This window comes from Triturus cristatus, chromosome 6, assembly GCF_964204655.1.
Source record: "Triturus cristatus chromosome 6, aTriCri1.1, whole genome shotgun sequence".
Classification (NCBI taxonomy): domain Eukaryota; kingdom Metazoa; phylum Chordata; class Amphibia; order Caudata; family Salamandridae; genus Triturus; species Triturus cristatus.
Genome location: NC_140589.1, coordinates 510532342 through 510556584, shown reverse-complemented (window position 1 = coordinate 510556584; position 24243 = coordinate 510532342). Strand labels below are relative to the sequence as shown.

General features: G+C 47.2%; 1 protein-coding gene across 7 annotated transcripts in view; it reads left to right on the top strand.

Moving 5' to 3' along the window:
- The window catches only part of ASRGL1 (asparaginase and isoaspartyl peptidase 1), a 339793-nt gene extending 316179 nt beyond the window's left edge, over window positions 1–23614 (top strand). For 5 of the 7 annotated variants that reach the window (XM_085610928.1, XM_085610930.1, XM_085610926.1 and 2 more), the window contains exon 7: window positions 22222–23614. In XM_085610928.1, the coding sequence (XP_085467054.1) occupies window positions 22222–22445 (224 nt within the window). In that variant the 3' untranslated portion in view covers window positions 22446–23614. The remainder of the gene's footprint in view (window positions 1–22221) is intronic. The other 2 variants (XM_085610932.1, XM_085610933.1) reach the window with 1 other exon arrangement.
- Window positions 23615–24243: the final 629 nt, after the last annotated feature.

The following is a 24243-nucleotide window of genomic DNA, read 5'->3' as shown; positions in this document are numbered from 1 at the left end:
CTCATCAGATAAAAACTGCGGCATATGCAGATGATGATCTCATTTTTTCTGATGATATTGCTCTGGCCATCCCTGCTATTTCGGATACGATTGCTCTTTTTTCAAAAGTTTCAGGATATACTCTGAACAAAGATAAGACAGAGATGTTTCCTTTAAATGCTTACTGCTTCTCCTCTCATATGGGCTCGGCTGGCTTTAAATGGCAATCCCAACACTTAAAGTATCTGGGTATCTATTTTTGTTCCACCCTATATGCTACGGCCTCTTATAATGAATCCCAAACTATTCTTAAGGTGAGACGTCTTTTAGAAAATTGGTCTCCGAAGCATATTTCTTGGTGGGGCCGTATGCAGACTCTAAAAATGATGATCACTCCTATTATTAATTTTGTTTCCTCTATGCTTCCAGTAAGGCTTTCTGATTCCTTCTTCCATGAACTTGATCTGCTTACTTCTAAATTTTTATGGAATGATAGAAGGGCTAGGATTGCTTATAAATTTTTACGGAAATCTTATGATATGGGGGGCTGTAATTTTCCTGATTGGGGGAAGTATCAAACTGCTTTTCTGGCGTCCCAGGGTGCCCTTTGGTTTTCTTCCCCATCTATTCACGCTCCAGCATGGTTGACCATAGAACAGGATCTGGCCTCCCCTCTTCCGACTGCATCTTTTTTGACCACAAACACCCTTTCTATTCCATTTTCTCGCTCTATTATTTTAGACACTATTGCTGCGGTTCGTAAGGTTGATAAGAGGGTAGCAGTTCCAATACATAAAACTAGATGGTCGTCTATTTGGCGCAATTCTAAAATCAAAATTAATATTGACCCTGAGTTGATGTCTTACTGGGCTGGGAAAGGTGTCTCACTTGTTAAACATCTCTATGATTCCAACAATGATCCTTCCCCTTTCTCATCCCTTGCTCAACATTTTTCCTTATCTAATTTAGATTTTTATACTTTTCTTAAGATTAAGGTTGCACTTGCTAAAATACATCTTCATCCTTCTTCCCCGTTGATTACGCTCTTTCAGCTTTGGATCAGGACCGGTCATGTTGCGTCTCGGATTTATAAATTTTTATCGTCCTCTATACTCCCTTCCCATACTGTCACACAGCAAAAATGGTTACATAATTTTGATCATACTGTTACTGCCCATATCTCTTCTGATACCTGGCATGATATTGGTAAATTTTCTCTTCGTAACAAAATTGCCCCCTCTCTAATGCAGTCTAAGTATTTCTCTATTAATCTTCTTCATTGGACTCCCAGTCGTCTGTATTCACTTAATCTCAAAGATGACAATTTATGTTGGAGTTGTGGGCTTCTACCAGGCGATTTTCAACATATGTTCCTTGATTGTTCCCTTCTCCAACCCTTTTGGGATTTAGTTCACAAACACCTTATGCTCATCTTTAACATCAAATTCCAACTGTCTCTTCCATTAATTCTCTTAGGTCCGTTGGCGGCCCCAGTCCCTCCGCCTTTAGATCTCATGGAGCTCCAGTTGTTGGACCTCTTGTTAACTATTGCAGTCAAAGTAATTCTCATGGAGTGGAAATCCTTTTCGTCTGTCTCTTACCATACTTGGTGGGCCTGGGTTTCCTTTTTACGAAGTGCTCATACGTCAGTGGATCATGCTCATCTTTCTCCTTCTATTTCCTCTGGTGTATGGGAAGCCCTAGACTCATACATGAGGTTGGCCTCTGAAGGGGTGGTGGAACAATATCCCTTTGATTTGTCTGGTTAGTGTTGTCTTGTGTGTTGGGTGATTCCTCTGGAAATCCTCTCCTATTCCTTTCCTTCTCTCTGTCTCTCTTTTTCTTTCCTCTTCTCTTTCCTATTCTTTCCGTCTTTTCTTTCTTCCTTTCTTTTCTTTCCTCTTCTCCCTAACTTGCCATTTGTAGGTGATACTTTTGATATATATCTTGCCAGACATCATTTTGGGTCTTCCCTCCTTAAGTATTTATTTATCTGATGTCTGCAGATTAATGAATGACAATGAATTGCTTTCCTACCAATTAATTTTATATTAATGTATTTATTATCTTATGGTCTGATATCAATTGTATCACTTTGGTTTATATCTTATGTGTCATATTTGCGCTTTTAAAATAATAAAATTCTTTTGAAATGAAAAAAAAAAAGAACTGGTCCAAATTCACTAGTGTAAAGACTGTGGTTAAGCTTTTCAAAAATGCAGTGAAAACTGATGATGGTAGCGTTTGGAACCATAGTCGTGTTTTTATCACGTTAGGCTTGTTAAAGAAAATATCTCTGAGGCTGAAAATATTGATGGGGGTTTGCATTATGCTTGTTCAAAACCTGGGTCTTTACGCAAGAGTATTAGAGTCTGCAAAAGCCCAAATTATCTGCATGATTTTGTGAGATATTAATTGTTTTATGTGTAGCTCACACTTGGTGTTCTCTCTCTTTATGTATTTGAGGGGGATGAAGGTTTGGGTTTTATCTTTTCGTTTTCTGCTATTTTAGTTACCTGCTGTTTATTTCATTACAAAATTGTATTTCAAATGTAAGAGGGAAGAAGTGTGATATTGCCTGGTTCCACGTTCTATGTTCCAGCGTGGAACCAGGTTTACTGTGGATTCTAGACTTGGGCAGTTGGTGCGGGAGAGACGATGGATGGGGTTTATAATTAAAGCTGCTCTTATCTAAAGAATAAAGCGTCCAACTTACGTTATTACAGAGTGGCCTTGTGAATCCCCTTACTCATTGCTACCGGACTCCCTCAATGCGAACCCATCTCCACATTTGTCCACCTAACAGTGTTTAGTTGGTACTTGTTGGTCTTGCTGCTTTGTAATACTGCCACTGGTGCCTGTTTATCTGCATGTATTCGTTTTGGTAAAGGAGCAGTAGTCCTTGGCATCCGGGGCACCTCCCTGGGCTCTTCTTTTCTTCTGTTGTTGACATTTATGTTTAGGTCTTAGTTGCCGGGGAGGACTTACTTCCCTGGAACACACATACTGTTCAGCCCAATTTCATGCACCCATGTGCTTTATGATAGAGTAGGAATACTGGTGCACCATAATTTTCCGGTTGGTATGAAAGAGAAACTCATATTTCAGGCCCATGTCATTTAATTTGCACTTGACCCCTAAAAGGTGGCCCAGCGATGTGCTGATAGGGAATAGTTTGCAAATATCATACCTTTACTATGGTCCACCTTGAAGTGACCCTTCTTCCTGGCTTCTTGCTTTTGACAAGAAGCCATGAAGAAGGGTCACTTCCTATCCTATCCTGAAAATGGAATTGTACTATTACTGACCAAGATGTCAACCTCAGTAGTAGCATCTGGGCAAAACATAAAGTGCCCCTTCAATTGCGGAAAAGGGAGATACCTTTTGGGGATCACCGGTGAAAATGGACAATTTTTGTATTTATTGAACCATGTATGGACCTTCTGATAGATACTTCTATCTGCAGATTCGTCGCCTTTTGAATATTCCCCAGGCATCAAACTCGATCTGCGAAATCTTTAGTAGTACCCCTGTGTGTCAATATGCGGCTTCATGCAAATTCCACACTGATGTCGTGTCTCACCAGAAGTGACGTGTGGAGTAGAATATGAGCTACATCCATATTGATTCCAGTGCCTTTATTTCCCTGCCACCAGAGGCCTATCTGGAGCTGCCACTTGTCTCTCTGAGGCTGTTTTTGCCAAACTTTGTTCTTAAAATTCCAGTGTGCTAGTGAAAATTTCACCCCTAAAACTACAGCGTTTAAACCTTGTGAGACTTTAACAAGCAAATGCTCCCCAAGTTGTTCCCAGGGCTGATCTTCATCACACTTGAAATCTTCTGGTAAGTCCAAGCGGGACTCGGCCACTTCCCGCCATTCTCTCATGAGAAGGCTCAATCGTATTAATGTGCCTCTTGGTCTCACTTCTTAAGCCGATTCCCTTTGGGTTAAATCTGACCCTCATTCCAAACAAACTGAATATTGGTCCATCTGCAACTCTGCAGCAAATGCAGGAGTTTTGTGAAGCCATGCTGCGCCTGTTTGGCTTGCTACCTGCTCCCTCTTGCTCACCTCCGGGCCCCAAGGAACCATGGGAGCCTCCATTTGGGAGTCAATTGGCTGGCCCACACTCACTGCCCTTTGGACCCTCTAGACCCTCCACGGGCTCCGTTCTAGCTTTTTCGCACGCTCCGACCTTGGTGCCTCAAGCAACTCCGGATCATGGAGCATTTGTGTTCTCTGACTCAAAGTACTTGCCTCTTCGACCTCGAACCAAGGCTGTTCCCTGATCCAAGTGGGCCACATCATTTTGATGTAGCATCAAACACCAATACGTTGCCCTTCCCTCATGGAAAGGCCCACACATTACCTTCCTTATTTGTAACAGATTCTGGTAATCATCTCTATGATCCTGGGGAGTAATTTGTTCAACCATACTCCCTCAGTGGCCTGGACACCTCACTGGACTAGTTTCTCCACTAGGCGTGCCTAGGTGAGATCCACGGGCTGCGCAGGCAATGTCCAGTCCACTTTGACGAAAGCAGACTAGGCCTTTGAGTGCTTTAAAGATAGTAGGCCATGGCCAGCTTGTTGGGTCTGTCTGCTCCATCAAGTCTTCCACACCATAAATGTCATCCCCTCTGCGGTTTAAGAATAGGCTTTCAATACCGCTAGCAGAGGCGGCCTGTTCAGCAAACCCCTCAGAACATGTCTGGCTGAAGCAATGGTACCCACAGGTCAAGTAGACACCAGAGCCAACATGCAGGCCAGCTCTCCCTCCCCGCCCTCCAGCTGCTGCCAGACGCAAAACCCTTTTAGTGTGTCATTCACTGCACACAGTCAACCTGTCTCTTGCAAGGTCCTGCCTTTCCACCAGGGTGGCAGGGTGACTTCAGACAAGTGGGGCCTGCAGATTGTTTAGTGGGGCTACAGGCTACCATTTATTGCTGCCCCTCCGCATATTCCACCATCTCCAGAACGGCTGACAGAGGACCATCTGTCCCTTTTGCAGCAGTAAGTGCAGGCCCTTTTGGCCAAAGGAGCCATAGAGAAAGTGCCGGCATCGGAAGTAGGCTCTGGTGGATTTTCCCGCTACCTTCTGATGTTGAAGAAGGGCGGAGGTCTTCGTTCTGTTTTAGACCTTCACCCTCTCCATGCCTTCCTACAAAAGGGCAAGTTCAAGATGCTCACGCTGTCACAGGTCTTGTCTACACTCGACACTGTTGACTGGATTGTAGAGTTGAACCTGCGGGAAGCTTACTTCCACTTACCTGTCCTGCATAGGCACTATTTGCAGATCGGTGTGGGTCAGGAGCATTTCCAGTTCCCTGTGTTCCCCTATGACTTAATCAGTGCCCCTCTGGTGTTCACTAAAGGGATGTGATGGTTGGTAGCACATCTTAGAAGGTCAGGGGATACAGTCCTTCCCTACCTTAATGACTTGCTGCTGAAGATGGTCTGACCCCAGACTGTTGTCAACCACCTCAAGACTATGGTGCGCCTCCTGTCCTCATTGGGGCTCACTATCAATGTGCCAAAGTCACACTTGACTCCATCACTGCTGTTCCGTTTTATTGGTGTCATTCTAGACACAGTGCAGTTTCGGGCCTTGACCCCAGAGTGTAGAGTCCAGGACAGACAGGCTGTGATCCAGATGTGTCAGCCTCTGTACTAGATTTCAGTGAGGATGACTCTGAGGCTACTGTGATTGATGACCTCCTACTCCATCCTGGCCACACATGCCAAGAGGCATATGCTGGCTCTGCAGTGTGATCTCAAGTCTCATTAGGCAAAGTACTAGGGGAACCTCATTAGGCAAAGTACTAGGGGGACATCTCCTATCATGTCCATATTCAGAGGAGATTGCAAAATAGTGGTGGTTATGGGACCATAATCGTATCAGCTGCATACCCCGCTTCCTGCCCCTCCCAAATCTAACAGCTGTGACTGATGTATCGATTCTGGGTTGGGGTGGCCATTTGGGAGAGGTGGAGATCAGAGGCATCTGGTCTCTAGTGGAGCCCTGGCTCCACATCTTTCTTCTGGAGCTTTGAGCCATCAGTTTGATGTTGAAAGCCTTAGTTCCATCCATCAGAGGGAGGCTGTACAAGTGGTCACATACAAAACGACCATCAAGTGGAAATCTGCAATAAGCAAGGCGGGCTGGGGTGGTGGCCCCTGTGTCAGGAGGTATTGTGCCTCTGAAAGTGGCTGGAACGCCTACGGATTTTTCTGGTGGGAGACAACCTGGCAATATCTCTAAATGCCAAAGCCGACAAACTTCGCCACCGATGCATAGAGGATCACAAATGGCAGTTACACCCAGAAGAGGCACAAGGTCTCTTCCAAGAATAGGGAGAACCTTAGCCCAATCTTTTCATCACCATCGAGAATTCTCAGAACCGTAGCTCAATCTTTTCATCACCACCGAAAATTCTCTCTCTCTCTCTCTCTCTCTCTCTCTCTCTCTCTCTCTCTCTCTCTCTCTCTCTCTCTCTGTCTCTGTCTCTGTCTCTGTCTGTCTCTCTGTCTCTCTGTCTCTCTCTCTCTCTCTCTCTCTCTCTCTCTCTCTCTCTCTCTCTCTCTCTCACATATGCTACTAGTGGGCTACAGTCACAGAAGTAGCCTTTGAAACCTGTCTCTGGCCTGCCACTGCAATGCTTGTGTGTGCAGTTTACTGCCACTCCAACTTGGCATTTAAAACTACTTGCCACGCCTTAAACTCCCCTTTTACTACATATCTCACCCCTAAGGTAGGCCCCAAGTAACCCTGAGGGCAAGGGTGCTATGTAAGTAAAAGGTACGATGTGTACCTTTTCATGTCCTAATAGTGACATACAGCCTATTTCATTTGTCACTACTGTGAGGCCTACCCCTCTCATAGGCCATCTGTGGGAATTCCTTAATACACTTTTAACTTGTAGTTCTTGATCAGAGAGGAGTAGATTTTTCATGTTTCATATTTTTGGAATGATTATGATTAGGGCTCCCGGTTTTATGGTATTTATTTTTTTAACATTTCCGTCTGTATTTATCCATATTTATTTTTTGGTCAATTTTTCTGTATTTATCCACATTTATTTGTGTTGCAAGCAAAAGAAGACGCTACAGCTAGTATTTTTCCACATTTATTTAATTAGACAATACACACTTGAACTCGGTCTTTATAGGTATATATATATATATATATATTTTTTAAATCCACATCCTTGGAAATACCGGGACACTTTCACCTCGGTGCAATTCCAGGGTCCAAGGTTCCCTGTTGTTTCAATGCCGTCCCACACTGCGCCGAAGCACACCATGCACTCCTTCCAGTCGAAAGCACGATTACAAGATCAGGGCTTTAAAGTGGTTTTATTCAACAGAAACCAGCCATACATGCCCGTGGGCATGTATGGCTGGAAGGAGTGCATGGTGTGCTTCGGCGCAGTGTGGGACGGCATATATATTATATATCAAATTAAATAAACATAATACATTCACTTGAAAACTTTGCCATTGTAGGACAAGAACATGTGTATTTCAAGAGACTTTGTTTTTTGCCTTTATGCCGTCTGGTCTCCGGACATTAGTACAAACTGTTCAGAGTACAGACTGAGGGAGTCCCTAAGTCCTAGTTATCCATATGGTCTGTACAGCTTAACCCCGGTTAGGACTTCTGATCTACAACTTTATCAACTGTTAACACCCTTCACTTCATAGCAAAAGTAGTCCAGGGAACAGCGTGCAAGTGGCCTCTTGCTGCTTGTACCCGTTACATGAGCCGGCATTTCACTTTAAGTGATTTGCCCAGAATCACGGGATGGGTAAGTAAACACCAAGACTCAAATTGTACTTTAATTCCTCCCTATTCATCATGTTCATCTTGAATGGTTACGTTTTGCTTGGGGAGGGTTTTTTTCTCAATGAAAATAACATTTTTGTTTTACATTGTTGTGCATTTTTGCCTGTTTTGTATAGTATGCACCAGAGGCATTTAAGCGCTTGACATGAGCACGAGTCTGATTACACAAGATCACTCTAATTTCTACAGGCACCGGTAAATCAAGTTATTTGCCCAGGATCACAGGATGGTGAGCAGACGCCGAGATTTGGGCCTGGTTGCTCACTTCAAGATAAATAAAAGTGCTACCTGTGAAGGCCCAGTCTAAGGGGCTTAACCAAATGAGAGAGCCCTACTTGCCTATGCCTTTAAGCTGTCACTTATTGGCAACAGTTTGAAGTTATTAAGAACTCCAGTAGAAAAACGACACTGTGTAGGACTCCAAGCCAGACTTTCTTTTTTTTGTGGTGATGCTAGAGAGGTGTTGCAGATAAACCCTACTGCTTAAACAATTTTTGAGTGGGTCGGGACAGCACCCTGCGTTATTAATGTTGGCACAGTCACTCGAGGCAGGGCCGGCTTTAGTGCTGGTGGCGCCCTGTGCGACAATGTTTGTTGGCGCCCCCCAATGACCACCTCCACCAAAGATTCTCTCATTAGCACCCTTTAACAGTGACGAAGTCTCCATAACCACACTCTCTCAGATGCATTGAATTAGTTATATAGCGCCACTCATACCAGTGTAGGGTGTCCGACCACTTTGCATCACACACACATTGCACAGAGACAATCAATCATACGTGTGTAAATTAGTGTATAGGAAATGTTACATAAGACAAAGGACTAAAAGTGTAGGAGTCACATGTCATCCATACTGGTAGGCAGTATAGTTTAAGAGTGCTTGGTGTGGAGAAGCACAAACGCAGAGTCGAAAAAGAAACAGCCTAGTTGGGACTTCTCTTTAATACTAAGAATTGATTTCTAGCCAAACTAACCCTTTTTGCAACATTAATCAATGTTCTAATAATGTATACTTTGCAGTGTGTATGCAGTTCTGAGATGAAAGTTAATAGTTCACTATTCTATATTAGGACTTTAAGTTATAAATTGCAAGTAACAAAAGGATGCCTCTTTTGAAAGCAGTAACCTGCTGATCTGTTTACATCATACGCACTCTGTAATCTACTTGGTACACGTTCTTTGCAGTAGGCATATTAACCCTCTGCACTAACTTCACCTAAGTCAAAACCTCAACTATGCAAACTGCTGATCTCTCTGCAGGACGATAATTAATCACAGGAGTTATTGTGACATTTATGTGAGGCCTGGTAATTGCCGAGGGAAAGAAACGCTACAGCAGGTGCTTCAAAAGCATAATAAACTTTCAAGCACGGCGCCCCCAGGAAGCCAGCACCCGGTGCGGTGGCACCGGTCGCACCGCCCTAAAGCCGGCCCTGACTCAGTGATAATGACCTTTGCCCTCCTGGTATCGCTCCGTGCCCCCTGCACTCGACTTTGCGAATTGTCCAGGTTGAAAGTTTCCTTAGTGTCAAGTTTCCTTAGTGTCCTTTACTTTACTACGACATCACTGTCCCAGACACTTGATGGCCAATGCCCACGCTGTGATTTTAGAGTGTCCTGGGGCCCCCTCCCCACTAACCCATGGTGCTTCCTCCTTTTCCTTTCTAGCGATCCACACAGGCACCGAGTCCAGAGAAAGAGCCAGCTAATTCCAGCGTAAAAAGCCGAGAGTGCATTCAAAAAGGCTGATAAGCGCTCCTGGCCTGCTGCTGTCAGGGCGGTAGAGGCTCCCTGGAAACAAATCAGTCTCACTCAGCAGGGGAGTGCTTAGGGTGATTTAGACGGAAGAATAGTGTGCAGGGGAATCTGACACCGGTTTAAAATTTCTTCCTGCAGCCCCTGTGAACCTCAGACACGGATTAACACATCGCCGGTTTTTCAGTATTTTTCCGTGTCTATTTATAAATACAGACAAAGGAAAAAATGTTTTCCGCCTGTATTTATGTGTATAAATCCGTTTAAACGGAAAACCGGGAGCCCTAATTATGATAAATCCTTCTTACTGGTGAAGTTGAATTTATTATTGCTGTTTTACAAATGCCACTTTTAGAAAGTGGGCATTTCTCTGCATTTACTGCTCTATGTGCCAAACGGCCTGTCTCCAATACACATCTGAGGTGGTTGATGGCTACACTTTGTGCATTCCCTGTAGACAGCCACAAACACAGGAAGGTGAAGTTCATCTTCATTCTGATGGGTCTTCCTGAGTACAGAGGAATGGAAGGTGCTGGTACTTAAACTTCAATATTTAGTGTTCTGTTCACACACAAATCACTGATTTACACCCCCCTCACAACAGATAGCCTGACAGGGCTGGGTTGAAAGGGATCCTTGTTCACTTCAGAGAGCTGGTTTGAAGTCACCCCCTACATCAAAGGCACTTTGGAGTACAAGTACTGGGACTCAGACCCCCTAAAATCAGACACTTCTGGACTTTGAACTGAACCTCTATCAGAAGGACTCCTGTGCTGCTTGAAGGCCTCAACTGGACTGCTTTTCTGGAAGGACTACTTTTCTGCTGCTCTTTGACTCTGCTGAAGGAGTGCTGGACTCTGCCCTCCTTTCAAGTGATTTCCAAGGGTTTGCTGGCTTGCCTCCTGTTTTCTGAAGTCTCAGGGACACAAAAGAATTTTTGCAATTCTGCTGGTGCTGCTTGACTCTGCAGTCGGTGAGTCCTACCCCTCCCTGAGGTGCCTTCTCCAGTTCTGGGCCTCAGAAGTGGATTCTGCAGCTGTTTTCTACAAAATCGACATATGGTCACCACTATGCCAATCTGAGCCAACACAGTACAGATCTGTAGACAGCCCTGGGTGGCTGAATGACGATGTAGAACGCGACTGCAAGGTTCGACAAATTTGCAGTGCCGATCAGAGGTCCTGACTACGAGGTTCGATGACGAGGCAGCACCCTGACTTTGTGAATCAGAACCGAAGCATTGCCTTCACCTTGTGGAGAAGATCACTCATTTCATTGCTTGTGACCAGGAAAGGCAGTTTGTTCATCAGGTCCTGCATGGGTCCTGTAGCCAGCCTGCGCTTCCATGGGGTCGGCACAAACTTTGACTTTGTCTCGGTCAAGCACGACCTAACATAACCTTTTTAGCGCTACTTGCTTCTAAGCGCTTTACTGTATTCATTCCTTTAAAATTCAATATCTCAACTTCTATAAATTAGGTTTTTGTTGTGTTGGTCTTTTTTTGTTCACAATATAATCTATTCTTCTAAACCTGTGTTGTCTTTTTGTGGTGTATTCATTGTGTTACCGTGTGTGTGTGTGTGTGTGTGTATGCATGTTGCACAAATACTTTACACATTGCCTCTTTAGATAAGCCTGACTGCTCTGTGCCAAGCTACCAGAGGGTGAGCACAGGTGTTCTTTAAGTGTACATCTAGGTTACCCTGACTAGAGTGGTGGTTCCTGCCTGGCTTGGGTGCATAACTCAGCCAACCAGGAATCCCATTTCTAACTGCTAGTGTGCCACATGGGTGTCGTTCCATGCATTTACAAAGCACTACTGCCTGGACAGCCAGGTCTGTCGAGATGGGCTTTTTGCTCACTTGGTCCCCCAGGACTCTTTAGTTTAAGCCAGTTCACAGACCTGTGGGGTACTGCTTTGGTATCTATTCAAAAGGTGAGAAATCTGCGGTTAGAAGAACAAGTTACTTACCTTCAGTAATGTTCTTTTTGGTAGCTACTCTAACCGTAGATTCCTCACTAATCCTCCCCGTTGTTTTAACTGAACCCCTTTTCCCTGAAAATATCCCAAGTCTGCTCACTGGTTCAGACCAAAATGTGTTGTTGGGCTCTGCGTCTAGGGATATAGACGGCCTAAAAAGCAACTGATATCGGCACACATTGGTGGCGCTTATATAAGATTCTTCATGTCACGCCTTTAACGATGTAGACCTGGAGCAGTATAGCTCCACCTACTGGCAGGCAGGGGTACTGCTAAAGATTTTCAAGATCCAGTCTAACATCTGCGGGATATTCAAAAGATGAGGAATCTTTGGCTAGGTAGAGTATATACCAGAAATATCATTACCAATTGTACATAACTTGTTTTTATGTTCTCTCTGGTGTACGCACCAAACAAATGTTATGGAGTCTCAAGCAACTTTTGGCATCTTCTGTTCAGCCTTCCAGGAAAAAAAATCTTCCATAACACCTTGCACTCGTACAAGCACTTCCTTTGCAATCTGCATTCATACAGACACTCAACTCACACTACACTTAAGCTACACACAGAAACTATGCATTCAGACACACTAGTCATGCTACACTCACACAGGTACGCATCTTATCCTCACTCACCGGCACATCACTCAATCAGCACTCCCAAAGGCACAATGCTCACACTGCACCCATACGGACACATCTCCTGGTACATGCACTCAAACGTGCACTTTCCTCTGTACTCACACAGGTACTTCTGTCACTCTGCTCTTATACAGGGCCTCCCTCCCCCTACAGCCACACAGGCACACTGCTGATCCTCATTCACAAAGGCACTCTGATCAACTTCCACCCACAAAGGCACACCACTCACCATGCCCTCAGACAGAAATTCCCTTCACAATGCACTCAGACAGATAATGCTCTCACAATAAGCACCATTCCCCAATCACTAGGGCAGATTGTCCATCCTCACAGGAACACTGCTTACTCTAATCTCACTAAGTCCTTCCCACATACTTCACTTGTACAGGCTCCCCCTTCACTCATACAGGCACACCGCTCACCCTGCTTTTTCACAGGGACATTGCTTAACGTACACACATAGGCACAACTTAACAACCATAATACAAACACAATTATCTATCTTCACCGCTCTACACTGAAAACTCACGGGCAATACTGTACATAATGCAACTTCCAGAAAATGGCAGCATTTCTTGCCTTGTACTTTATTAGGGAGTACTGGGGTCAGGGTGGCTGCATAAGGAACTACACCTCTGTACTTGGAGTACAGACAGTGATTAATCACCTTGAAGCTACCATATCCTAGATGTTTTATTTCTATGGGGCTTGCCATATGAACCCTGTTTTCTTTGCTGAGAAGGTGTAGGGGGAAGAGGTGCATGAAGGTGCGTGAGCTATAAATGTGTGTTCTCTGCCCCCACATCACCAGAACTTCGCTAGTCTCATTTGAACCCCAGGTGAATGCACAATGTAATTGATGCCCTGATGCAGGGCAGAACTGAGGGCTGCTTCCTGATTATGGACCCCACCCCGCCGCACTCGACGTGCACGTAAAAGCAGTAGAGGCCTCCAGTAACCATAGCAGGAGATAGGAGCTGAGCTGCAGTGGTGCCTGGGTACTGCAACCGCTGTCCACCGGGAGTCCCAGCAGCCGGGCTTCTGCTTCCTGTCTCTATGGAGTTTACCACACGCCATATCCCCCTTTATTGTTTTAAATATATGGGAGAGGATGTGGCTTAACGGCTAGATCTTCTGACTTTGAGGCTGGGAAACCAGGCTCGAGCCTGGCGGGAGGATCAAACATCCTGTGATTCTGGGCAAATCGCTTAATCTCCCCGTGCCTAATAATAAATGTGGCCATCTGTAATGCAACTAGTGCTCATGTAAAGCGCTCTGATATCTTCGGGTCGAGTTCGCACTTTATAAAACTGCATCAAAAAAACATTGTGGAGATGGGGAAGCAGAGAGCATACACATTGCAATTGATTCTTGTGTACGACCACAAATAAAACAAGAATTTTGCGAAGGATCCTCTCTCTTGAGAAGGGCGTACAGCATGAGGTTGACTCCATGTCCATCTTGAATGAAGACACTTCCTACATAATTTCATAGAATTAGCCCAGTGAATTCAAAATGAGTGTTCTAATGGGTGCACATTCACTCATTCATGACTCTTTGATGGCCATCTTTTATTTAGTGCTTCTCTAGCATTCATGCTGAGTCCTTCGAGCCTTACTCCGCTGCAGTTAATGGATAATCGAAGGTACATGAACGGCAGTGAAACATTTTAGTAAGTGGAATAACACAACTATGATCCAATCAAACGTTTAGAAGAACATTAACATGTGGGCACAGCTTAAGCCCCTTTCTCAGAAGCTCTTCTCAATTTCCCTTTTCTGTCTGCCCACAGCTGCGCTGTCAAGCCATGTGACACACTCCTTCCACCGCAGTAAAAGAGCATTATGCAGACTGATGTTTCTGTGTTTTGGTTCCGGTTGAATGCAGGTTACAGAAACCAGGATGTGATAGGGAAGTGATGTGAAAGCATGTAATTGAGGCAGTAGTAGACAGTGCAGTTTTTTTTAATATCAGTTAATCCACATAGTCAATATGATGAGGAGAAAAGGATGATATGTTAAGCTTACTTCTTAACAAAGTAATTCTGGTTGTTTGTTTTGGTCCTCCAACTTAGCAGCCTTTAACTTGCACCTCATAACTCGAACTATCGTAAGGGCTTTCATTTTATAGTAAAGGGTTTCGTTTTCACACTTTTGTTTTGATTGTGTTCTATTACTCCCTTCTCTTTTTTCTTTGCATCTTTCTGTCTGACAATTATTAGTGCATATGGTCGTCAGCATTTATGCTTTTCAAATTGCTGGTAGCTTTTAGCTTTTACTGTGCAAACATGATTGAAACCATCCTCTTGTCCAAAGTACCTGTACGTACGATGTGTATGTAAGCTTTGATGCTCAGTCAGAAGGGATCATTCTGTATGTCAGTAATGGTCTCATGGACATCACGTGTTATACTATTATTGTATTGAAGTGATCTACCTAGTACCACAAATCGTATTATATTCAGTTCGCCTCCTAACAAATCGGTTTATGTAACTTAAATAAGTGTTCTGTAATTAAACATGACAGCTGATTTCCCAGAAAGAGTATAGTGGTGCATTGCAGCAGTTGCATAGATTAATGTGTAATGTTCACGTTACATGCTTGAACTCAGAGCTGCCATCGTAGCATTTGATTATTATGAGTTTGATGCATAAGCTATATTTTGGAGCTTTTATTACACAAAATGCAGAGCTCTAAAACCCCATATTTCACAGGAAACCATGAAATATGGTAAATATTTCACTGCTGTCTGTGAAATTTGGATTTCATCATCCTAATGACAGTTCCCAAACCCCTCAGCAGAGCTTTAACATGATCAGGACTACTAGGATTATGCAGAAAGGTCTTCTTAATCCTGCATCAAAAATGCAAATTGTATGGCACATTCTCTGGTAGTATTATTTTTATTTATTCGAAATACAAACATCATTTTTAGGGATATCTGTAAATTATAATCATTTTATGGTAAATGCAGTAAATCCATAATTACACAGTAAATGCTGCAGTCATAGAATTACCTACATCTACTGACCCTCAACACGCCCATTATTTTTTTTTGATGAACAATTTTTTTTTTTTTTTTTTTTATTTTTTTTATTTTTTGAAACCGTTTATTGCAGTTTATAGAAGTTACAGGTATGGGCCTACAACCACACGGCCGGCCGCTAGAGCATCAAAAGCATATTACATACATACAGCAAAAAACTTTCTCAGCGGTGCACAGTAGGAAGACAGGAGTGATCAATGGTGCAGGCCTCACGGCTCCATGCCCACAGTACGGTTCCATTTTCTTAAAGCAAAACAACGTAAACAAACCACAACCGCAAGGCAACCCTCGATCCAAAGTGACAACACGTGCTCCATAAGTGGGGGATCCAAACCAGCAGCAAAATTCTGAAGAGGGGGACGGGAGTAGATCAGGGACTGGGGGACCGCGCGCCCGCGGCCAAGGGAGGGGCGCCATCTAGGGAGACGGAGCCGGCGAGGCCGCCGGTAGCAGCGGCGGCTCACAAATACCCCCGCGGTAGGCGTTCCAGGGGCCCCAGAGTTTCATCCACGCCCCAGGCTTACCCCTCGCCACATACACCACCTTTTCACGAAACATACACCAATCCATATGCTCTTTCCAGGCCGACACCGCAGGGGGCCTCTGGGATCCCCACAATTGGGCAATATCACGCTTGGCTATCATGTATCCCAAAGTCACCCACCGCGCCTGCGGGACCGAGTAGTCATTTGGTTCCCAGACATTCAGCAAGCATCTCCTCGCTTCAGGCAGCAGCGCGACACGCGTAACCATTCGTAGAACCTCATGCACACCACGCCAGAATCGCTCCACCTTCGGGCACTCCCACAGTATATGCATGAAAGTCGCCAACGCACCACAGCCACGCTTACACATTCCATCACTGGCAAAACCCATACGTAAAAGCCTTGGCCCCGTCACGTAGACCCGGTGAAGGATCTTGAGCTGGACGAAACGAAGGCGAGCCGGGATGGCCACCTCTTTCGGAGAGGCCACCGCGGAGATCCAATCCTCGTCGTCCAGCTCCAGCCCGTCGGCAACCCAAGCCTCGCGGAGACTAGTCAGCAGACACGATCTATCGTTAATCAATTTTTTGTATATGAGGGAGATCGTGCTGTCCGGGACATGGCCATCTAGCACTCTGTCCTCCAGGGGGGAAGACTCCGGAATGGATGCAACATCCGGGAAGACGGAGCCCAGCGCATGGCGGACCTGTAGGTACCGAAAGTACTCACTGCCCTGCAGCTGAAACTCCGCCTGCAGCGTCTCAAAAGTTTTGAATCCCCCCCTCGTCCAGAGATCTCCCACCGTGCTGATTCCGATCGTGTCCCACTTCTCGAAGCCCTTCGACGTCCACAGGGAGCCCAACGTCTCAGATGCATACAGCGGAGACGCTCGGGTCAAACGGTCCTTCCACCCCATAGCTGCATTAGCCGCGTGCCAGACACGCACCATGACACGCGTCGGTCCCGTCAAACGGGAGTCGGGCGCGCCAGAGTAGAGCGCTCGATTATAATCGCCACCGGGCAGAAGCGTCCTGTCCATCTCAAATGCCGGGTTCAAGGCGGGCCCGTAAAGGCCATGATTAATTGCAGCTAGTTGGGAGGCCCAGTAATACCGTTTGATGTCCGGGAGGGCGACCCCTCCATCGTACCACGGGAGCGTCAATTTAGCCAGAGCAATACGCGGCCTCCCGTCCCAGAACAGGCGCCGCTGGAGGCCCTCCACCTCGCGAAAGTAGCGTGCCGGGACCAGGTCCATGGTATTCTGGAGGGCGTAGAGGAAGCGCGGCAGGGACATCATTTTAAATAAGGTCGCTCGGCCGAGCGGCGAGAGCGGCAGACGCCGCCAGCGCACCACGTCCTCCCTCAGACGCTGGAGGGGGGGCAGCAAGTTCCGCTCATAGCGGGCCTCCGGGTCAAGAGTGATATATATACCCAGGTACCGGAAACCCTGGGAGGCAATCCGGATCGGACAGTCCCGTGGCAAGACCGGGGCCTCCCCGGAGAGCACATAGACACAGGATTTCGCCCAGTTGATGACCAGGCCTGAGTTGCGACCGAAGGAGCGCAAAACATCAACCAGGACGATCAGTGACTTGCGCGGGGAGGCGAGATACAAAAGGATATCGTCAGCATAGAGGGACACGCGGTCCTCATGCTCGGGGGTCCAGCGGAGACCACGGATAGAAGGGTGCCACCGCAACCACTCCGCCAGGGGCTCCATGGCCAGGGCGAACAGGAGAGGCGACAGGGGACAACCCTGTCGCGTGCCCCGCCCCAGCGCGAATGGGGCAGATACTCGCCCATTCACCACCACCTGCGCCAACGGGCCCGAATATAGCAATTTGACCCAGCTGACGAAACCCGGGCCGAACCCAAACTTCGCTAGCATCGCCCAAATATATGGCCATTCGAGCGTATCAAACGCCATGGTGGCGTCCAAGGACGCCAAGATGGCCGGCTCCCGCACAAATGGGACACGCGCGAGCACCCCGTGTAAGCGCCGCAGATTAAGCGCCGTGTTGCGGTGTGGTATAAAGCCCGATTGGTCTTGGTGGACCAAATCGCCCACCACGCCAACCAACCGGTTGGCCAACACCTTGGCGAGGATTTTGGGCTCCGCGTTCAGAAGCGAAATCGGCCTATAGGATGTGACCCGCTCACGGGGCTTCCCCTCCTTATGGATCACCACAATTGTAGCCAGACGCTGGTCCGGCGGGAGGGAGCCCTGCGAGTGGGCCGCAAGGAACATCGCGCGCAGGTGGGGCGCCAACACATCCGGGCGTAGCTTGTATAGCTCAATGGGAATACCATTGGGGCCCATGGCCTTGCCGGATGCAACCGAGCGAATAGCCGAGGCAATTTCGTCCGAGGTGGGCGGGGCATCCAGCGAATCCCTGTCCTCCACCGTAAGGGAGGGCAGTGCGATGTCCCGAAGCAAGGCATGGGAATCTTCCTCCGAGCAGGGAGAAACCGGGGAGTAGACTTCGCGGAAATAATCCGCGAAGCAGGAGACAATGGCTTCCGGCTCAGTGACGCACACACCATCCACGCTCTCAATCAAAGGCACCACGCGGCTCGCTCTTTCCCTCTTGTCCAACCACGCAATCAATTTGCCAGCCTTGTCACCCACATCATACAATCGCCCCTGCTGCTCTCTACTGAGGCCCCTGGCCGCCTCCGTGACGAGGGCCCGATAGGCCGCCTGCTTTAAGTGCAAAACATGCAACTTGGCGTCTGTTACCCCGCTCCCCAGGTCACCCTCCAGTTCTGCAATCTCGGCCTCAACCCGGGTCACCTCCTCCCGCTCGCGCCGCCGGGCATTGGAAATAAAGGAGAGGGCCTCCCCTCTGAGAACCACCTTGAAAGCCTCCCACAGGGAGATGGCAGACGGGACCGACCCCACATTCTCATCGAAATAGCGCTGTAAGGATTTGATCAAGTCGGCACGAATGGTGGGGTCGCGCAAATACCATGCATTGATCGGGGCCACTCTGCCATCCCCCCTCGGGAAGACATCGAAATGCAACAACAATGGGGAGTGGTCTGAGATACCCCGTGCCAAATGGCGCACCTCCCCCACCCTCCCTGCCTGGGCCGCCGGGACAAGGATGTAATCAAGCCGCGAGAGGCTACCATGGGCCCCCGAGTGGAAGGTGTACTGTTGCAATACGGGATGCTTTAAGCGCCAGCAATCCACCAGGCCCAGCGTGTCTAAAAGGCCGGGCAGCCACGCCTGTGCCCGGGGGAGGTCCCTAGGGGGATGGCGATCCATAGACCCAGAGGCAACCGCGTTAAAGTCCCCTCCAACCACCAACAGGCCACCCGGAAGGTCCAGAAGGAGGCGCCCCAGGTCCGCAAATGTAGTGGCTTGTAACCCAGGCGGGACGTACACTGATATAAGGATAAACACTCTACCCTCCATTCGTCCCACCAGAACAGTGTAACGTCCCCTCTCATCATGGCGCACCTCGTCAATCTCCAACGGGAGCGAGTTCTTGACCATAATACCCACCCCCCGCGAGCCCGAAGTGAAGCCGGAGTGGGCCGCCAAACGATATCCCCGCCGATTCATTGCATGAAAGGTGTTACCTATAAGGTGTGTCTCCTGCAGGAAGACAACATCTGGAGAAATACGTTTTAAATACTGCAGGACCACACCACGCTTAATCCTATCCCCCAGGCCGTTAACATTCCATGACAACACAATCAAATCCCTACCCCCCATCATAAGTCAAAACAATCGGTCGCCCCCCACCGAGCATCTTAAAAACAACAAAACAGTTACGGGTTTGCCTTGCGGTGCGAACAAACAACACACACCCCCCACCCCCCGGTCCCAACAGAACTCCCCCCTCCCTGCAACCCTGCATGAGCCCAAACAGCCCCCCCAAAGTGCAGTGTGCCTGTCGCCCCATAGCTAAGTACTAACTAGTCCCCCCGAGGAGGAGGGAAGCCCCCAGCAGACCCCACCCGACCTCCATGGGAGGGGAACATACGAAAGCAATATATGGTAAAGGAACAATATCCAGAGCAAGGCCTATACAGTCACCCCTCAATTCTGATCCGGCGGGCCCTCCCCGCCAGCCGCGCCCCCCCCACCCCGATCTCCAGGCAAAGTATCTAACCAGTCCCCAGCCACCTCGGGCCGGTCGAAGAAGTGCGTACGGCCATCCACCTCCACCCTCAGCTTAGCCGGAAAGAGCATTGAGTACTTGAGGTTTAGGTCCCTTAGGCGACGTTTAATACCAAGAAAGCTCTGTCGCTGCTTCTGGACCGCCGGAGTAAAGTCTGGGTAGAAGTGTACATCCATGTTGTCCAGCCTGACCGGTCCCTGTTGCCTGGAGGTCTGGAGGATGGCGTCTCTGTCCCGGAAATTAAAAATCCGGGCAATAATAGGCCGCGGCGGGGCACCGGTCTTAGGGCGGCCCCCAGGGACCCGGTGGGCACGCTCCACCGCAAAAAGCTTACTCAGCCCCCGGGGCTGGAGATGGGTCAGGATCAGTTCTTCCACGAAGATATCTGCCGCCTCCGCCTCTCGGCCCTCCGGCACACCAATAATGCGAACATTGTTCCTCCGGGCCCGACCCTCGGAATCCTCCAGTCGCCGGTCCATCAGGGCGCTCGCCTGGCCAAGCCGGCGCACCTCCTTCTGGAGGGCCACCACGTCCGTAGTGAGGCTCGTTGTGGTGTGGGCCAGGGAGTCAACTCGGTCGTTCGTTTTTGACAAGTCTGCCCTCACAAGGCCCACATCCACCAGGACCGAGTCAATTTTTTGCGCCAAGGTATCGAAACGCTGGTCCACTGAGGCCTTCATCTCTGCGATGGCGCCCATGACGTCCCGGAGGGTCAGATCCACCGGTCGGGCAGGCGCCTCCGTCGGGCCCACCAGGGATGACCGCGATGTCTCCGGAGAACCCTTCTGGAGCGTATAGCGATCCATACTATTGGCCTGGTGCGCCGTGCCACGGCGGGTTGTCTTCATCTTCGCCCGGTCGCCATCTTGTTTGGTGGACATGCTGGCCCTTCCACCGTCGTGCCAAGATCTCCAAACGGGCCGCCACACCAAATCACGGGTGTCAGGGGGGGGGGGCGGGGGCGACCACCGGGCCGCGGGTCAACCCACCGCCGGCGGGTCAGCCGGGCACCTGGACAAGGCAACACCACCGCACCCCGCTCCGCAGCCCGACCCCGCCTGAGGCAAGGAGGGCGCAAAAGCGAAAGTGAAAGTGCGGGGTACGCGAGTCGCCCAGCCCCGCTCGCCGCTGTTATTCACTTCGTCCCCGGATCGCCCCACTACTCCAATCCGGGGGGCCGGTGAGGAGAAGGCCGCAACCTTCAATCGATGCTCCCACCGGTGTTCGGGGTCCGATTCGAGCCCAAAAAACGGGTGGCGCCTCAGCTCGGGTTCACCGACACAGTCCCCTCAACAAGGACAGGATATCGCCAGGATTAATTCAGGAGGTCGCGGAGGTCCTCGGGAGCCTCGCACCTACGCGGCCATCTTGGTTGCGCGCTAGGCTCCTCCCTCGATGAACAATTTTATTGACGTTGAACAAAAATAAAAGACCAGCAATACAGTACAATAGTGATAAGTCGTCCCCCGTTTGTTTGGATGTCGAACCATGGTAGCTAGTGACCCCGTGAGGCCACAATTGGTACATACAGTCAATCGAGTGTTTAGGGGTTAAATAGGCTGTGTGCAAATAGTACAGTTGAATCAGGTGGAGCTTGGCAGGTGCAGTGATCGTCTTGGGAGCCATCAATGCATCCCTCCAATCTTCCTCCTCAAGTGGTCCTACCCAGCCCTCCCATTGGCTTCTGAGCCGGTCTAGTGTAGTTGAGGTGTTGTTGGTTAGGGAGTGATACTTTCATGAAATTCCCCCTCTCCCCAGGTTCCCCATCATAGTTTGCACCTCTGGAGGGCTGTATTCCGGTAGTGCTGTGCCATCCGGCAGGTGTGATTGGAGGGCGTGGCGGAGCTGCAGGTATCTATAAAATTGTGATTGGTGTAGGGAATGTCTGGTTTGTGAGTCTTGGAAGGTGTGTATGTGTTCGCCAGTCCATACATCCCCAAGTTTAGAAATCCCAATAAGGTCCCACGCCCGTAATGCCTTTAGTGCACTAACCTCACCGCCCATTTTTTTTTTACCGTTTATTAAAGAAAGGTAAACGAATACTAAACATTTGAATCCCAATCCGTGCCCATTGATAGCTGTATGTTGAAGAAAACAGATTTTGCAAGCTAACTGCCCCCAAAATGAACATGTAATCGAAATAAAAATATATATATCGACATCTAGGAGTTCTTGTGACAATTACAAACTACTCATCCTTTTCAGTATTGGCCCATATTATGCACTTACCCGTTATATATTACCTTGCTATCTTTATATTTATCAAAATCCAGTTTTACGACTTTAAAACATATTTTGGCATTGATATAAATGACGTACTCTCAAATAAACTCAACAGTTCTTTTTTGTGTTTAGGAATGTCCTCAGAAGATGCTTCGGACACAGCATTAAACTACATGAAGACACGAGTGGATGGCTTGGGGGGTGTCATTGTTGTTAACAACTCAGGAGACTGGACAGCTAAATTTTCTACCAATCAGATGTCTTGGGCTGCAGTGAAAGATGACGTGTTGCAATGTGGTGTTAATCATGGAGAAAATGAGATCGTTCCCATTAGTGATGTACTTATGTCTCATTAGTTCTTGGTTATCAGTTATCTCTATAATTAGATTGTCAAGAGAATCCTAGAGCAGGGACGTGACTATAGTCTGCATTTTTCAAATGAAACTCGGACGTTTTTACAAATCATTCCTTAATATCTGGTTCGTTGGGAGCAGAGCTGTGAATTATTTTTCTATTGTTGATGCATTCGCATTCACGCGCTGCCATTTCGTTTGAACTGTTGTTTAATTGAATGCAAGCATGACATGGGTATCATTGTTCAATTTATCAATAATAAACATATTACATTGTGCTCATCATTTCAAATGTTAGTTTTTTAATTTTAAGTGAGATTTAACCCAGTTGTAGTAGATTCCTACAGTAAGCAGCATAGATGTTTGTAGATAGTAATTATTTTACTGGTTTCTTATTGTAATGCAAGAACACGTCTTTGTGTCTAGTTCAATTTTGTCCCTTTTCTTCAATAAAAATAAGTTTGTGTTTTATATTGTGCTCTACGCTATACTTCTGACACTACTAAGCACTGTAAACAGCAGATGTTACTATAACACAATGTAATGGCACTAAACTTACTGGCCTCGTAATTATGGAAAGCTATGTTGGCCTCTCCTGAATTCGTACTCATGACTTTTTGATCATAACACACAGCTTATTTTACTGAGCAATCTTGCCATAGGCAGCTTTGCTTAGAAATGCTTCAATTAGGAAAAATGTAGTTCACCGCCACACTGAATGGAAGATTTGTAAATTGGCTCCACGCCTTTTCACCACAAATGCAATACACTTGCGCAAGTAATCCTTGGAGCAGTGACTTTAGTCGGTGCAAGCATTCCTGAACCCAAAGTGGCTTAGACAAGTGTCCATTAGGCTCATATGGGGACTTGTTGAAGCACCCATAGCAGTCATTCACATCAGTGTGGTAGCTCTACAAATGGTGCTACCAGGAGAATTGTCTCACCCAATACCAAGTTTCATTACTTTCAGCTGTCCTACTAATTGGTGTCGGGTCTTCTTTTTATTTGACAAATTAGTGTGATACCCTCTGGTAGGGGATACAAATTGACAGAGAGGTCATCAATGTGGCAAGGCGTGATTTGTGCAAGGCCTGTTTATTGATTCTCTTACCGCGTCCACTTCAGTGTTATTGTACTACAAGTGACAATTTAATAATTTTTTTTAAACAATTGAAGATGCTGTTGCATATTGTTAAAGGCACAAAGAATTCCTCATCTATACAACTTAATTATAACCATTGGGAAAGAGGCTTCCAACTTGATGTCACCTGGGAGTTAGCTCCCTCAATTTTATACAATCTAGTGACTAAAACTAAAATCTGGTCTATGCGAAGAATTCTTGGCTTATCATTGGTGGCTTTGAACAAGAAGAAAGGATTTGATCAGAGAAATTCCAATTAAGTGAAAAGCAATAAAATGAACTCGGCCCTAAAAAGCCAAAGGTGGATGTTGTGGTTGCATCGTAAGCAAGCACACTTGCCACTTCATACTGGTTCTCCGGTGGTCGAAATATTGTAAGTCCCAACGTTATTGAAAGTAGAACAACGTCTTCGTGGACACTCCAGTTGTCTTAAAACATTCATGTACTGTTCTTTCAATAAAAAGCATTGGCCCTCTGTGGGTAACAGACTTTTCAATCACTCTTCTCAGGACCAAAGCCCAGTTCCTATTGGTCCTGCTGATGTACTCTAGGTGATTGCAGCATACTCTTTCTTGTTTACTTTACTTTCTTCCCAGCTCTTGGAAAAGAGTTCACAGAAAAAGACACTGTACTATACCATACTATGTTTTGTAGAACGCA